This window comes from Seriola lalandi, unplaced genomic scaffold (genome assembly GCF_002814215.2).
Source record: "Seriola lalandi dorsalis isolate HSWRI2012SDOR001 ecotype SW California unplaced genomic scaffold, Sedor1 jcf7180002054519, whole genome shotgun sequence".
Lineage (NCBI taxonomy): Eukaryota > Metazoa > Chordata > Actinopteri > Carangiformes > Carangidae > Seriola > Seriola lalandi.
Window position 1 is genome coordinate 2,434,377 of NW_019525072.1, and position 17,124 is coordinate 2,451,500.

Here is a 17,124-nt window from a genome sequence, read left to right on the forward strand (position 1 = left end):
CAATACAGCTTTTTATTATCATATCACATTTTCGGTCCTTGACAGCAGCATAAAACAAGATTAGCTAATGATTTAATTAATTTAATTAATGCAAACTGGTCCTGCAGGATTTACCAATTACAAATAATTCATTTTTAGTTGGTTTTGTCAACATTCAGTTGTTGTTTAGCTACAAAATGTAAAGATTTGCTGCTTTTGAGTTTGAGTTTTGGACTGATGGATAGAAAAAGGAAAAAAATATTGAAGACTTTTGTAAATGAAATGTAAGTCTTTTTAATACTTTTCAATGCTTTTAAAGAGTTTTCAAGACCTACAGATATTTGTGCAACAACACAAATGCAGTCATTGTATTATGTAAGATACAATTATCCATATGTTTTAACCATCTTTGTGCCATTTTGGATTTCTATGTAGCTTGTGGTGTTGTTCCCCAAACTGCTTCATAACGTCTCAGTGGCTAACGGCTTCCTCTAAGCTTCATCGCATGTACTGTGGTGAGAATCTTCAGACACAGGTGACACTGGCTTGTGCTTTTGGTGAACTGCCCCTTTAAACTTCTGCTGAACAGGTTTACGAGGCAAAGAAAAATACAAGAGGAGGTGTGACTTTCACAGTGACTTTTTTTTTTGTTGTTAAAATAAACTAGAGCAGACCCTTTAAAAGAGGCAGCAGCAGATTGTGATGAGTCTGCTCCCAAAAAACAAACAACAGATAAAAACTTAACATTTATCATCTTGTGGCCTCCTGGGAACAGTGTGTGTGTGTGTCCTAACAGGCTGCGATCTTCACCTACAAAAAGGTGTCAAACTCTTACCATGGCTAAATGAAAACAATGCATAGATAAAAAGCTGTAAACAATGGCCAACCTCATGAGCAGGCCCGGGAATCAAAAACAAAACAAACTAAAAGCCAAGAAATTTCATGAAAACAAATATCACTCCTCCCAACACAGCTCCCTAAAGAGTGAGGAGGAGCTGGATCATCGTTTAACAGTTTCTGCTCAACTGTTCGACACTGACAGGGTTTAGCAAAGAGTCTGGAAAAATCAGGATCGATCACGTCCCCTTTCCTTGAGAGGCAGAGACCCTCGCAGTCACAGTCAGTTAGTTTACATGCACACAAGAAACCAAGTCAGAGGAAGCAGGTTACAGAAAATCGAATTTGTTCAACCAGCGTTTATAAAAACCAAGTGGCTGCATTAGTGGAGGCATGTTGCTTCAGGTACCAGCGGGTACCTGGTATCTTAATTCTTACCATGGAAACAAGCTTAACAGGAGAAAAATTATAGTGTTCATACAAGGATGCAACACTATTGGTAATGATTCATCTACTCACTGTGATACTTTTCCCTCTCTGAAGTCTGTTAGCAACCACGTTACGAGAACACCTGGACGAGAAATCAGTTTTCTCCAGAACAAATTGGGAAAATGAGGTTCCTCTACTTCCTGACATGATAACAGAAACCAAGTTTGCTGAATAAGCAGCAGATTCATTTTACTGCCGAGAGCCTACAGCAACCAAGTTACTTATGTGCATGTCAACACTGAATCGTCTTTCGAGCGAACACAAATGAAAATCTGATAAATGATTTTTCTTCTTTAACTGTGATAAATTCTGTTTAACAACCTGTTGAGTTGCACAACGTTTTACTCCTCTCATCGCAGGCTCACAGCTGTTGCTTTGTCGTTGTGATGTGGTGAAGTTAAACTGTCTTCCAGGACACTGCTTGTCAGTTTTGTCCCAGGAATTTTCCATGTTTGAAAACATACATGAAAGAATTGCATTATTTCCATGTGACATGGATAATTACTGAGGAATATGGTGTGCAGCTGCTGACGTGGAGAAATATCTCTGAAAGTTAGCCTTTGTTACATTGAAGAAATTCTGGGAAGTAATGACAGATCTTCCTATTTTTACCAGACTATGCAGCCGTCCTGTACGTGCTTCAGATGAAGAAAAGAAAAAAAGAACAGAAGAAAAGTTATTACACTGAAGTGTGAGGAGCTCCCGAACTCCAGCAGGTTGAAGGATCCATTCTCGCTTCACTCTTTAAAACACAAGCACTTTCCAGCCGGAGTGGACGAAAGAGCAGCCGAAGAAGAGGCAGTCCACCGCCTGGTCCACCAGCCAGTCGAACACCACCTCCCTGTTCCCTGAGCCAATGGTCACCCTCAGCTTGAAGTTGCCGCCCTCGCTCAGGTTATTGTTGCTGATGGGGAAAAGATTCACCACTTCCATGTCAAAGGTCACGGCGGAGCCCATGGTGATGGCGGGCAGCTGGTTGGTCATCTCTTTACCATTTACAAATACAGCACCTGAGCGGAGAAACATGGATACGCAACTGTTACATCACTTCATGGGAACAAAGTGAATAGTTTTACAGAGCTTTTTGTCACCAGTAGTGTGTAGAATACTTATCAGTACTCAGCATATATCATTTAATCAGAAGAGTAACTTGAAAAGATTCCCTCTGAAATATGCTAAAAGAAGAGTAATCCCACCCCCTAAGAACATTTTCCTGGAGAGTGTTTGAAAATATGCTCCGTTATCTCCATATTTAAACAATATCATGTCTCCTCCCTCTCTCCATGACGTTCAGATTGGGAACATCTTCTACACTTACTGACGAGAACAGCGCAGGCCTGCTTATACATCACTTCAATAACCTTAACCCATGTAAGAATGCCTTACATGAGCCATTATGATTCAGTGATACCAAGATATTACAGTTAGACCAGTTTTTTCTACTATTGAGCATCAGCCTCAATTTCTAACAAAGATCACACATGTTGTCGTGCTTTCTTCCCTTTATGTTGAGGACATGATAACTGTATCATCCAAGTACATCTGTTCCAGAAGGTGAATGGAACTGTATCATGGTGTAATAGGCCGACAGCCAATCTGCAGCAGCTACTCCTCAGTGGTGATGTTTTCACCTTGTCTGACTCCTGCTAAACTTGCAAACAACTTGGATTCAGTAACATTAACAAAGTCACATGATTTGATGTTTTAGCATTTTTGTATGTCAAATGCTTTCCTGTAGTCAGCAAAGGAACAATAAAGACTTTACAACAATACAAAATCACAGAGGACAGAATTATCCTCACAGATAATGCATAACTTCACGTTCAACAAGTGTGATGCCTGAGATGAAAAGTCTGACTTAGACATTACAAAACACAATACAATATTTTCTAATATACTGAAATAACAAAAATGGCAATGCTTCTCCCACTTTCTCTTAACACTGCCCATGTAATAAACCATGTCAAATCATGCTTAAATAATGTGCATGTCAGGTTAGATCGTAATGTGGGCACAAACGAGATAACGAGAACACATGGTAATACTGGGTGGATCGGATTTCAGTATCCAGGTAACCTTTCCAGATACAGATCTCATGTTAATACCAGGTGCAAACAGGCCTTTGTGTCTGCGTACCATTAGTGGAAATGCAGACAGCCTGGTCTCTCTGAAGTGACTGTGCCCCCTTCTCGCTGTCCACGCACACGCCCAGACTGTCCCTCCGATCCATATGACCTGCTGCAGAGATCCTACAAATACAAAAAAAAAAATTACTGTGAGTGCAATAAGAGTCCAGGAGAAAAGAAAAGAGTTCATAAAACTTAAAAGAAGCCAACAAAATTATACACTGATTTTCATATTTGCTTCAGTAGCAGAGAAACATGTGCAGCTGTAAAGATAAGGAATAAATAAATAAATAAATAAATAAGTATCTGAAAGGTTCCTGGTGTATTTTCTGTATATTTGAGTGTGTGTGTGTGTGTGTGTGTGTGTGTGTGTGTATGTGTGTGTGTGTGTGTGTGTGTGTGCACGTACTTGAAGGTCAGTGTCTGGCCACAGAAGTAGGTGGGTGCGTTGGAGTAGAGGATGGGGCAGCGCGATTGGGAGGAGTCATTGCGCAGGGCAATGTTTCTCCTGCTGCTCAGGATGTAGCCCTCAGTGCCCGGACACCACTCTGTTATGATGCAAACAAACACACACTTGTTAACGTCTGTAGTTCTTTTATCTATTTAACCTTTAAGTGAATCAGAGGGGTTAAACAGACTGTATTTGTTCTGTATTTGTGTTTTCTGGGATTTCTGTGTTGTAATTGTGAAGCTCTAGGACAGAGATGTTGGCACATCTTGTCTTCTTGATGAGATTGTGTGTAGGTATTAAACTATAGAGTGTAAATTCCTTTTATGAGTGCTTTCAGTCTCCTTTGTGTCATGTCCTGCACTGCCACCAAACTAGACAGAGAAATTTAATGAAAATTGGTCACAATAAAGTAGTAAAATTCCAGGCACAGTGACTGAGATGAGTCAGTCCAGGGAAAAACGAATAGTATCTTGTAGTATAGTATCCTAGCCCTGATGCACTGACGTGGAAAGTGTGTGAGCTTACAAAGAAAACAATGGGTGCTGGTGTTTTGACGTGCAACCTATGTCTGTTGTCCTTCAGTTCAAAGTTTACAAAACACAATTCCTAGTCAGTTTTTTTTATTCTTGTATGTTCAAATCATTTGTAAGCCTGTGAAGAAATCTGAGAATCAAATTCTCAAAATGTGGACAAATAAAACCAGAACTGCCTTCATCAGTAGACACCACTAAGGCAGGTCTCACCAACTCGTCAATCGCGATCAATTTAACGATCTTTGTGGACTGTGAAATAGTTTGATACATTTCAGATGAATGGTGCTTTGCTCATTTTCAGAGCCGCATCAGGACGTATGTATGTGCTGTGCTGAGTTACGTTTAATTCAAAGTGATTACTTCCTGCTGCTCTGCTTCAGCTTTCAGAAGCTTTCATTATGAGGCAACTGCAGGAAATGCATTGTATTTGACACCAAGTGGTAATGTGATACTGCTGTTTTCCACTATATATACACATATATATATATATATATATATATATATATATAGATTTGCAGTTTTAATTGCACAGGGGAATTGTACAAGAAGGAAAAGCCACAATGTGCTGTTAAGATGATCTGGAGGCAAAAGGGTTTTGCTGCAGTTTAAGAGAACCAGCACATATCTTACACATCAAAGAAAACAACACCTTCCTCAACACCATTTTACTGATGTTGCCTAAGATCCGCTGCGTTTTGTCTTTCACATTTGAAGGTGTGTCTTCTAGACTGGTTCTGGGTGAAGATGAGGGTCTTTTGTTTTATGCTGTGTCTTCGTTTCTCCTTGAAAAAAAATTCGAAAATATTCATTGACTGCCGCTCTAGAGCTATTGAGCTATTATGTGAAAAGACCGTCAAACAGCTATTTAGTTGTGAGCATTGTACATAATGAACCAACATTTTGTGTGTCACAGCAATCCAGTTGCTCGATTCAGTATTTTAACTTTTGCAGGACCAGGTCAATCCTTTAAACCCTGCATGGGTCAGATAAGATGTCTTCACCTACCGTGCGGTGCAAGTGTGGTGTATCCTGTCTGAGGGATGCTCCAGGGGCTCCACTCGGTGCGACCCTCCCCACGGGCGCACACCCTGAACAGATAATCCGTGTGAGGGTCCAGGTGGAGAACCAGAAACTCACTGTCCCGCCCTATGTAGGCATCCTCATATTGGCTCCCCCCACTGCCGGACCGCCGGTGCTGCAGCCGATAATCTGCTGCTGCAAAGTCCTCGTCCACCTGAGGCACACATAAAACCACAAAGTTACAGGTGCTTTACATGTACGTAAACATGTTCAGTATGTATGTGAGCATCCTGTGTCCCTTTCACTTGCTGACCTTGCACCAGCGGACCAGGATACTACCCGGTCTCTCCTGCAGTTCTTCTATCTGGACGGGTGGGTGGGAGGAGACGGCGCCGTGGCGGGAGACCCGGTCCCTCAGCAGCCCCAGCAGGGAGTCGTCCAGCTGGGCCGAAACACACGGCACATCCACCAATGCTGGTACCTCTGGTAGACTGGAAAAATTCACAGACCCAGTTAGAAGAATTTTCAATACAGTGTATAACTGCAAACTGGTGATATAAAAACATCATGAAGTACCAGTATGACTGTATAGGATAGTTAGATATGTTTTTTTGATCACAGAATGTTGTTGCACATAGCTGGTGATCTGTTTTGCGTAATTGAGGGTGTGAAGCCCCTTCCACTGTCTTGGAGGTTGTCTCGGACAACCTCAGCAGGTAAGTGGTTGACTGTAGGTGGGTCATCCGCTGATCTAGGCCTTCCACATGGGCCAAACTATAAAAGCTGGCCCATGCTAACTGCTGACATCCACCTTGCATCAACTCTTGCTTCTGCACACACAACACCTCCACAGCACACATGCCTCTCACCAAGCGCTGCTTCAATGGCCAATATTGTATTATATCTCCACACCCCATTGTTTATTTGTGTTGCCTTTAGCTGTTATAAATTGCTTGCTGTTAGTATAACATTTGCATGGACTCCCTTCTTATCATTCCCTGAGCTGGTCTGTGACAGGGAAACACCTGCAGTCACAAAGAGTGTTTCTGTGTCCTACCTGTCCAGTTGGATATGCATGGCCTTCTTGGTGAAACTTCCCAGTTTGTCCTCCTTCTCTCCAAGACCACAACGCAGAGCTGCTTCCCCTGGAGAGAGAGACAAGTTATATTTAACACACTTTCCTTCTTATCTGATTGTAACTGATGGTAACTATGCAGATTATTTTCTCAATCTATTTTTGAGCCCAAAAAATGTCAAAATTGTCAAATGTCTTGTTTTGTCTGACTAACAGTCCTAAACCCAAAGACATTTATTTTGGTATGACGTAATGGCAGCAAAGAGATGTGACTAACAAGTAGAAAACAAGCATCCCTTTCCTTCCTTGTGGGAAAAATAAATGTTTTGCAGATGGCTGCAGAGTTTAAGGGACCCACCCTCTCTCAGCAGCTCGTCGGCCTGGCCCACTCCGTGCTCGATGAGGCTCTGACAGTCATCCAACGGTTTGACGCTGTCTGCCTCGATAACATCCACTTCAGCCAGCAGGGTGGTCAGTCGCTCTGTCAGCAACCGAGTTGCTGCTGCCTGTAGCTCTGCGAAGTGCCTCCGCAGGGCCTCACGGGCCTGTCCCGAGCTTCCCCGAACCTACAGAGCAGAGGAAAGAGGAAGGTAAAAAAAGGTGAGCAGGGGAGACAGTGGGATCGAATGGGGTGACTAACTATCTCAATGTCCTGAAAGTTTGTTAAAAAACAAAGTTGCTGCACTTAATCTTGCTAAGGCGTCCAACAAAAGTCCTCACAAAGTGTTTATGCGATTACAAACTAGACAATTTATTCTTAATCAATCAATTCCTTTTTTGGTCTATTAAAAGGTTGGAAATGGTAAAAATGCTAAAGTTTCCCAGAATCCAAGGTAACATCTTCAAATTTGTGTGAACAGCAGTTCAGCACCCAAAAATAAATTAATTTACAATGATATGATACAGAGAAAAGCAGCAGCTCCTCACATCTGGACACACATTTGGAGTTTTTGCCCAGGAAATAACTTAAATGATTAATTGATTATCAGAATAGTTGCTGCATGATTTTCTGCGGATGAGCTAATTGATTAATCCAAGTTTTGCAGCTGTATTTCACAGCTGAGATCTACCACCGTCTTAAGCACTGACAGATTTACTGCAGGAATATCTCTAAAAAAAGTACTGAGTGCTAAAAAGAACTAAAAGGAGTTTTTTGCTGGTTAGTCATAGTCCAGATCAGATAACTACTGGAAAGATTGCCATGACATTCAGTATAGATGGGTTTCTGGTTTACAAACAATTGAAGATGATCAACTGTTTTAATGTTATTTGTTTCAATCATTTTTTAAAATCATTAATTTGATGTGGTGTTTCTGGCTACCTCATGCATGTAAATCCAATCTGTGCTTTTGGTCTTTACCAGCTCCTGAGAAGAATATCTCAGAGCCCATTGGTTCCCACTGAAGACGAAAAGCTTTAAATTATATACTTGTGGGCTGTAATTTTTAAGAAAGGCTCAGTAATTTCTGAAAACAGCTGGTCACTGTAATAACTCAAACAGGATAGGACAGGATATACATATATATTTTTTATGCAGGTCCAAAATGGGGAATAAATAGTGCATGAAACAAGCATCCAGTTCTTGTCTGGTGCATGCTTGCAATGCAGATAGTCCACATGGATTCAAATTTCTGGTTGCATGTCTGCGCTGAACATTGTAGATTTGCAAATGCAGAAATGAAATGGCCTTTATAACATACACAGTGGTAGCACAGGGTACCCTCACTGACACGTAGCTTCTGAGGGAGCTTGCTGATTTGTCACCAGAGGGGGAGGGTATGTTTCAGTTCCTCTTTCCAAAACACATTTTATACACAAACACACGCATGCGCGCAAACACACACACGCATAAGAACTTCACAATGAATATACCAAGAGAGCAGTGAGAGATGGCAGGAAACGGAAGGCTGATTGACAACTGCTGCACTGATAAAGCATGGACAATATGACTGAGAATGGAAAACACATACTGGGTTTTTGCCAGAATACACACTGAACATGTGTATACGTGTGTGAGTTGCAGAGACAGGACATTTTCCACTGGCGACAATGCATCACTTCCTGGTGACTATCAGTACGACACAGACAACCTATGATCAATATTTTGGGGTTGGTAAAATAATAGTCAAACTAAAATTATAACCAGAAATCATCATATAATTTGTCAAACATGGGAGGAGACGATCTGACATCAGACGAAACAGAAATAGACACAGTTTTCCCAAATGTTTGGACGACTCCTCTTACAAATACAAGATGTTATAGTGATAGTATTGTCTGAAATTTCAAACACACACATTCTGGTATCTCCTTTCTTATTCTCATTTTGTGTGTGTGTGTGTGTGTGTGTGTGTGTATGTGTGTGTGTAATGTTTCATGGATTCCTATAATCTGGTGGTGAGCCATCCCTGTTGTGGGAAAGAAGGGGGTTATGGGAAAGGAACCCCACCTCATAGTATAATGGGACAGCTGGGATTGGGAAGGGAGAGTCTTACACACACATTTAATTTAAAGATCACTTTTCACTGTTTTTCACATATATCTCCATCACAAAATCAATAAGTAGTCAATGTGGCTGCAGATTGGACCACCTGATGAATCCAAAGTCCAATATTCCCTCTCTTTTAAATATCATTTTGGTCTCCATCCACTCTTGAGGGAAATAATTGGCTCTATAGCTGCTAAATGCTTCGCTATGTTCACTAGCTGCTCTCTAACTGAGCAGGTAGTTCAGAGTGGGTTTTTAGCTGCCTGCTGCAGCCAAAATCAGCAGAGAGAGAGCAATGAGAGTGAACCAAAAAAGCGAAGTTACAGACTCAATAGCAGTTTTTATTGCAAATACTGAATACATGTATAGCCACTTTAAATAATATTTTTCTGATTTGTATACATGTTGAAGTAGAACTGCACCACTAAGGACTTTGAAAAGGTCATACAGATCATATATAGATATTAAACTTGATAAACTATATTGACTTAACACTGTGTAAAAATGACAATGTGGTTTTACGAGGGGTTATAGTCAACAATGATCAAACTCTAGGGAGCCAGTGCACCTGAAAACTTAAGAACACTAGTTTATTCTTCAGTTCTTGGATGAATTAAACAAATAAGATACATGTTAATATGTCAGTTAGTGCTTCAGATTGAGCCAGGCTAGCTGTTTCCCCCTGTTGACAGTCTTTATGCTGAGCTAAATTGCTAGAGTTAAGATAAAAAAAACCCTTTATTCATATTTAATTTTATACATCAATCTAAAGGCGTTAAGGTTAGTTTAATACCTGAAATTCATTTGTATTTCTAGTAGAAGTTTCCATGTGGACTCATCTTATCATGACTCAGCAGTGAATGTGTCTCAGAGGGAGAGAGGATGATTTCTTTCTCCTTTCCATTTGGCTATTTAGAGGAGGGCGTCTGCTTCTCACATTCTCCTTGTCCCTACTGTCATCCTGCTGGACTGCCTTCAAACATGTCACTGGCACATTTATTTATATCAATGACTATTAAGACCTCGGTAATTTTGGATACTGACCAAAATGCGTCTACATCCCCATGTATCGGAAACAAAAATTGAAAGTTGGCATCCAGTGTTTATTTCTTTAATCAGACATTTACTAGTTTTCAAAAATAATTTTGACAGTATCAGATTTAGGCAAACTTCGTTGAGATATTTTTAACATTTGTGCATCCAAAACAAAACCCAATAAATAATTTCACATTTCAATTTTACACTGGATAAATGATTGTTGTTAAATTAAAATGAGTCAGAGCCTAATGTTTCTGGACAAGAGCCTGGCCTGGTCCCTCTCCCCTGTCTCTTCCTTCATCTCTCCTCAAGTTTTTCTGTCCGTCCATAGCAACAGGAAATAGCAGCATTGTTTACTGTGAGCAGCTGGATGGGTAAATCTAGACAGCAGGAGGAAGGAAGAGATAGCAGAGAGAGAGAGGGAGAATATACTCTCCTGGGAAACAGTTGACACAGTTCATATTGCCCTGGCTGTGCTTGTGTTTATTTGAGAGAGAAAAAAGTATATTTGAAAAGGTGGAAAAATCATATCATATCATATCTAAAGAGGACAACATTGTCTGAAGTAATGTGAGCTGGTTTAACTTCATAAAAGAAGTGAACCAGAAAGATCACTCTAAAGAAGTTAAGACCCCAAACGTAAAGTACTTTGTAAAAAGTGGTGCTGTGCGATCTGTTCAGTCCATTTCAAATGTGCAGGGGTGTGAACAGACTGCGGTACCTGCTTGCGGGCCTGGTTGAGGCCATGCAGGCGCTGCTGAAGTTCACTGCGGTAGTTCTGGGCCGCCTCGATGCTTTCTTTCGCCTCCTGCAGCAATACGTCCACCTCCACAGACATCCTCCCACCTCCTCACACACACACACACAAACACACACACACACACACACACACACACACACACACACACACAAAAGAGAGGAGTATTTAGAAAACACAGCCAAGATGCACGATAACCTGAAACCAAGCGTTGGCCAAAAATTACGTTCAATTGTTCCTTCTAAATAAAACACATTGGTTCGAACCATTCCAATATCTATTTATGGCCATAAGAAGACAAACCAATACAACAAGAGACATAACTACCTGTAGGTGCCCATTTGGGTGCATATTTTCAAGATTTGCCCTCAGGTTGCTAGTGTGCTGCAGTGGTAATAGGCTAACTTTCGCTTATATTGCTTGCATACAAATTTATCTCAAGGTTTCACAACTTTCAGTTGTCAATCATTTCTGTCATTTTTCAAGCAAAAAAAGAGAAGAAAAAAATTCCCTTCCTAAAGAGCAGATTTGTGCATTTTTATTTCATTTATCATTGGACACTGCTGTTTAATAAGAAGGAGTTATATATGTGTCTGCTGACCACCTGTAAGGGCCACACAAACTATAAAACAAACTGTCTTTGACATCCAAGAAATAAGTTGTAGTGTGGCTTTTTGTGCTCACTGTGGTGCCCACTTCTGCAAAAAGTCATGTCCGGTTTAGCTAGCTATCTGATACTCATGCAAACTCCTAACTGGACTGATAAAGTTGGCGCAACAGCATTTGTGCATCCCCAGGACATCTACACCAGGAGTTTCCAGCAGCTGTACTAACATTAGCTACAGTGAACAATGCACAAGTCACTCCCATCACGTAGATAAGGTTGTGTTTTATCTTATATAAAACCAGTAAGGTGCACTGTGGGGAGACTGGGATAACCTGTTTCATGTTTATTTAGTAATGTTACAGGTTATTTACTGTTGAAGGCTGAAGCCCTTTTGATGGGGGAAAATGGGTTAAAATTTGTTTTAATATGTCCAACATGTCTAGTCTGATGTTCTCCAATGAAGCCTTGAAGTTGTACAGCATTGTATGCTAAGTTCAGTACTTTGGATTTTGTTTTGTTATGTTGTTAAATTTAAAGTAACTTGGTGTTTACTTAATCTGTTCTTTAACGTCCTATTTACTCTCATGTTGCAGTAAACAGGTCACATTTGTGGTCAAAGATTAAATGTTTTTATAATTTATTAGAAGACTACTCTATTTCATCAATTGTTCGGACTGTTGTTAACATTGCTAACTATCAATTATGGAAACCTGCATCCTCCTCTACAAAAACTGCAAGGTACAACGCAACACGCAGAGCTTTTGACAGAGATGTGTAGCAATCAGAAAACCACTTCCTGCAGCTACCAGTGAGCAACCAGCCAACCAGTCAGTTAACAACACTACTATGTGGTTGACTTGGTTTCAGTACCGCGCAGCTTGGTAGTAGACTGTTACTGACCTTTAAGTGAAATTTGGAGGACTGCTCAGTGTGGTCAATCGCTGATACAACACAAACCGTCCTTGCAAAAATACAGCACAAAATAGGTACACTTACTAAGAAATACTGACTAATGTACAGCCAGTTTAATAAGCTCCTTCCTGTGACGTTAGCATCTGTTATCAAAAATCACTAGAATAACTGCAACTGGTTATTTTGGCTGCGTGTTAATGTTAAAGCCACTCGGTTTGTGGGAAAACTGATAGCACAGAACAAAGTAACATCAACACGATGAGCTCATGTAGTTTTAAAACAACAGGTCTGTCAGCTAAAACATCAGCGTTAAGGTCACTGCAGTCGGAAACTACATAAGACTGTATCTTAAATGAGAGTTTGCAGCTAAACATTCGCAGCAATATGATGCATAGAAACCTTTTCCAACAGATTATACAACATAATTCATTAAAGTAACAGAGCCAGCATACTTCTAAGTGCTTTGCATTGATAATATTCAGAATATTAATTATAGAGCATTAGTTTGGGTGCATGACTTGAAAATTCTCAAAAAAGACACTTCAACAAAGGTGCTGCACCATCATACTGTAACAGCATCATTTCACTTGTAAATAGGGTTTTGCAAGCTTTCATTAAAGATTAGCATGTTGATGCACTTTTTTTGAAGTTAATGGCACCATCATGAGCATAAACTCGGGCAAAACAGAACGGAAATCTCTGTTCACCATGCACATAGAACGAAACTGAATATGAGACAAATTTCCTTTGACACTACCCTAAATGCCTTCCTGTCACATAAGTCTATTTTGGTGAAAGAATCAATCGGACTTCAAACTCCGACAGACTATTTTCATTATGAAATATTCAATTTATTGTTTAGCCCATCACAATTTTGAATTATAATCTCAGAATTTATTTCATTGACGATGACTGAATTTTCAATTAATGTATTTTGTGGCCATTCTTTTTTTCTGCTTTAAAGTATTATTAATTTGAATTCTTATTCAAATATGTGAGAGATATAGCCACAAAACTTTTGTAATATCACACAACAGGTGTGTAAAATCCTCTGCTGAGCTTCATCCTGCTCAGAGCTGAAAGTAGTGACACAACCTGGCCTCCTGCTGTGGTCGGCCAAACTTCCTTTACAGCATCTAAAGAGGAAGTCACTAACAGGTCTCATGCTTCTGACACATACAGTATGCACAGTATCATTATGTGGACCAGGTGGGTATCTTACATTACATTGTGGTAAATGTAGCATCTCATAATAGTAAATCCAAAATGAGTTAATGCAACGCTCTGGAAAATGAAGGTCCAGAGTGCTACACCATCTTATAACCTTTACTCACCATCTATAAAAAGGCAATAAACGGCTTTTAACAGCCAACTGATCACAAGGTGTGATTTCACGGTTTTATTACTCTCCTACAGTGAAGGATCTGTTAGCGGGCACTGAACACAGCACAACCCCTATGTAAATTTCATTCTGTAAATCTATTCTGTAGATGTAAGGAAATGTTTTTTGCTGTACACCTAAAAGATATAGAAAGACATAACATGTGATTTTTGTTATGTTATTTTAGGAAGATTATTACACTTTGGAAAATTTGCTTGTTTGGGTTCTTACCTAGAATCTGATGTATGGCTGCAGGTTAATGAGATTTTTATCTCACTTAATGGATTGATCTTTTTGTTTCTTATAAGTTCAAGTTCATGTATTCAGGTTGTTTGTTTTGTCTGACTAGAAGCTAGAAGCACTGATTATTTGGAATTTTTTCTTGATAAATGAGTTAAAACAATTAATCAATTCTCAAAATAGTTGATAGGGTTCATCTCTGTGTGTCAGAAATTGAGAAAGTGTTTAGTTTAGTTTTGTTTAGCACAAAGACTGGAAGCCTCTAGCCAGCTCCAACAACTCTAAACTTATTTACATGTATCTTGTTAACAAGCCTGTCACCAATCAATCCTGAAGTTGGCTCAAAATATCTCCAACACTAATAGCTGCTATTACCAAAGTGTGTTGTCTTTACATTAATTTTCTTCTCTTGAATAAACAGGATCCAACGTGTAAATAGGTCAACTTTGAAGTTGTTGGAAGGTGGTTTAAAGCTGAAGCAATGAGTCAATTATTAAAACAACAGAAAATTAATCTTTAGCTATCTTGATTGATTAATTACTTAAATAATTATCATTTTTTTATGTATAAATGTATTAACAAATTCCCTGCTACCAGCCTGTCAAATGTGAATATTTGCTGATTTGTCCCCTATGATACTGAAGTAAATATTGTTGGGTCTTATAGCCCACAGACATGTGGAGACGTCGTAATTCATCCTGAGGAAATGTGATGGACATTTTTTGATATTTTATAGACTGAAGAATCCATCGAGAAAACAATTTGCAGATTAAACTGTAATGAAGGGAAATTAATTTCCAACCATCACCTAAATTGATTGTCACAGAGCATTTTCATCAGATCGCACACAAAACACACAACCAGTTAACTGATCTACTGTTACAGCCACACTGCACCAAACAAAACTCCAGTACATGCATTTAAACGCACATGAATGCAAATGTAGAGCTACATAATTATGCAGGCATGCACTCGCTCACTCGCTTTTACATAGACAACACCCACCACTAACATTGGTCAAGCCCCCTGTCACACTCCTTTCTCTCTGCTAACAAAGTGCCCAGAACAGCAGTCTTTAGTCCAGCCATAGCTACCCACAACACAGATTTTGTTTTTCTTTCTCATCCTCTAAAACGGGTGCTGGCCCTCTCTCCATCTCTATAATCCTGTAGTTTATAATCCCTCTTTCACTGCATAACCTACTAAAGACTAAGTGAATACCAGGCGCTTAGCCAAGCAAACATCAATCTAGTTTTACTATGACACAGAAAATCTCTTGTCATTGTGTATGATACGGGTGCGGCCGCAAACAAACTAACAGAAATCTCCCTCTGTCTTTATTTCTTCTTTGCTTTTGACATAAACATGCAGCCACACAATAACCCGCAGTGTGCTTCTCAGAGTATTTAGGTCAACCTGCATGGGAAGATGTCCCACTGTCCTGCTTTAACAGGTCTGTCAGACTGTTTATGGTGTCAGAAATATGTGCTTCCTATAACGGTAGTGACACAACCACAGCCTCGGGAAAAAAGTGACATGTTGTGTCTTTGATATCACCAAATATTTCGGTTACAATCCAACACCGGAGTACATTATAAAGAGTTCAGTTGTACTGCTGTTGTGTGTGCTCGCTCATTCTGGTTCATCTGTATTTTTATATTCCTACAAACCTACTGAAAATCTTAATCTTATTATTTTCTTTATCAATTGTCTATACAATGTCCTAAAATAATTCCCTATAGCCCAAGATGATGCCTTCAAATGTCTTGTTTTGTCGTAACAGTTCAAAACCCAATGATATTCAGTTCACTATCATATATGACACAGGAAAGCATTAAATTCTCACATTTGAAAAGCTGCAACCAGGAAATGTTTGGTATTTTTGCTTAAAAAATTACCAAAATTATTATTCAACTATCAAAATAGTAAACAATGGACTAATCACTTAATCTACTAATCGTTGCAGCTCTAAATAATAATTACTCAGATTCCACAATGTTATGGTTTTATGGTTCCATTTCAGTTCTACAAGCCCATCTCTCAGGAAATGTCATCAGCAAGTAGTTTAGGCTGCATGCAACTCCTTCAGGAACGCTGCACATGCTCTGACTAACAGGAAAGTTATGAAAGGCACTCAAGTGCAAACCGACATCATTATTATTAGAGCAGACTACTGACAAAACGAGACAACAGAACACATCAGACATGTCTAAACTCGCTCACAACAACTTCCGTATTTTGTAGTTATTTTCATCAAGTTGAACCTCCGCCCACCGGCATTGATTGAAGATGCCCTGTCCTCTTCTTTAAGGTCAACGATGTAAAATGCATAATTACATAATTCACGCGTCATAATTTCTCCTATTGTCGTGCTGGAATATCATGGCGAGGCAGGTCGGCGGAGCTAGTCCTGATAATTTCAATTTGTCTGGTGTGTGGAGAGAAATTCTCCTAAACTCCGTCAAGAAATCTCATATTTTTAAGTTTGCGCCACTGACAGAATACCAATATAAATCATTATGATGTAAATAAAGGTTTTCCTAAATAACTGATGTATTTAGGTAAATTCGGCGAAGAAAGTTTTCACCAAACGACAACCTTTACCCGTGAAATGTCAACTTAAAGCGATGGCTCGCGCTGCCAGTTAGGGTGCGTTTTAGTGAAAGATGATTACAATAACAGACGAACTAGCTAAAAAGTTACCCGTATCAGCTGAAAGTGAGACTGAAAGAGCGCCACTGGGGGAGTGAGGAGTTAACATAAGGCTACGTGTTAGAAAAAATATGATTTTGACAATTAGCGAGACGGCAATACCACATCTTAATGCTGTGTATCGTCAACCTTTCTCAGAAACGTTACAAGACAAATTTGGGACTAGCTTGTGGCCAAAAGACAATGAACCTCGGAACATATCAGGGAGAGCAAACAACGCGAACGAAAACAACGGCAAATTGGAGAAACTAAGAGCCTCCCTTCTTATGTGGAGAGAAGTCTTCAAACGTACCTGTTTTAGTGCTTTATGGTGGCCATTTCGTCCTGAAACTCGTGAATCAGCTCGAAGCCGCCGCCACACCACCGACGTTAGATATGATGAAGTTTTGCTCGAGTCCAAAAATTACACTTCCGAGGCTTTAAGGACAACAGCCAATCACAGGCAAAATCATTTCGATTGACAGGAAATTCGACCAATT

At 39.7% G+C, this 17,124-nt stretch overlaps 1 protein-coding gene across 2 annotated transcripts; it reads right to left on the reverse strand.

The window, feature by feature from the left end:
* Window positions 1-257: 257 nt before the first annotated feature.
* On the reverse strand, window positions 258-17,069 carry crlf3 (cytokine receptor-like factor 3). Of its 2 annotated transcripts, none has more exons than XM_023413864.2 (9): window positions 16,938-17,069; window positions 10,758-10,882; window positions 6,869-7,076; window positions 6,493-6,580; window positions 5,749-5,926; window positions 5,421-5,649; window positions 3,841-3,979; window positions 3,442-3,554; window positions 258-2,315 (listed from the first exon to the last, which is right to left on the reverse strand). In XM_023413864.2, exons 2-9 carry the CDS (start codon window positions 10,872-10,874, stop codon window positions 2,050-2,052), a joined length of 1,338 nt encoding a protein of 445 aa, XP_023269632.1. In that variant the 5' UTR covers window positions 10,875-10,882; window positions 16,938-17,069; the 3' UTR covers window positions 258-2,049. The 2 variants fall into 2 exon arrangements, with proteins under 2 accessions (XP_023269632.1, XP_023269631.1); XM_023413863.2 differs by having other exon boundaries at window positions 10,758-10,885; window positions 16,938-17,043.
* Between the last annotated feature and the right edge of the window lie 55 nt (window positions 17,070-17,124).

What these genes read in the sequence shown, in the direction of transcription:
- crlf3 (XM_023413864.2), bottom strand. Translation starts at nt 10,874, where the DNA reads ATGTCTGTGGAGGTGGACGTATTGCTGCAGGAGGCGAAAGAAAGCATC. An exon ending in CGACGAGCTGCTGAGAGAGG is followed by an intron (nt 6,581 to 6,868) that starts GTGGGTCCCTTA and finishes CTCTCTCTCCAG; the next exon opens with GGGAAGCAGCTCTGCGTTGT. An exon ending in GGCCAGACACTGACCTTCAA is followed by an intron (nt 3,555 to 3,840) that starts GTACGTGCACAC and finishes TTGTATTTGTAG; the next exon opens with GATCTCTGCAGCAGGTCATA.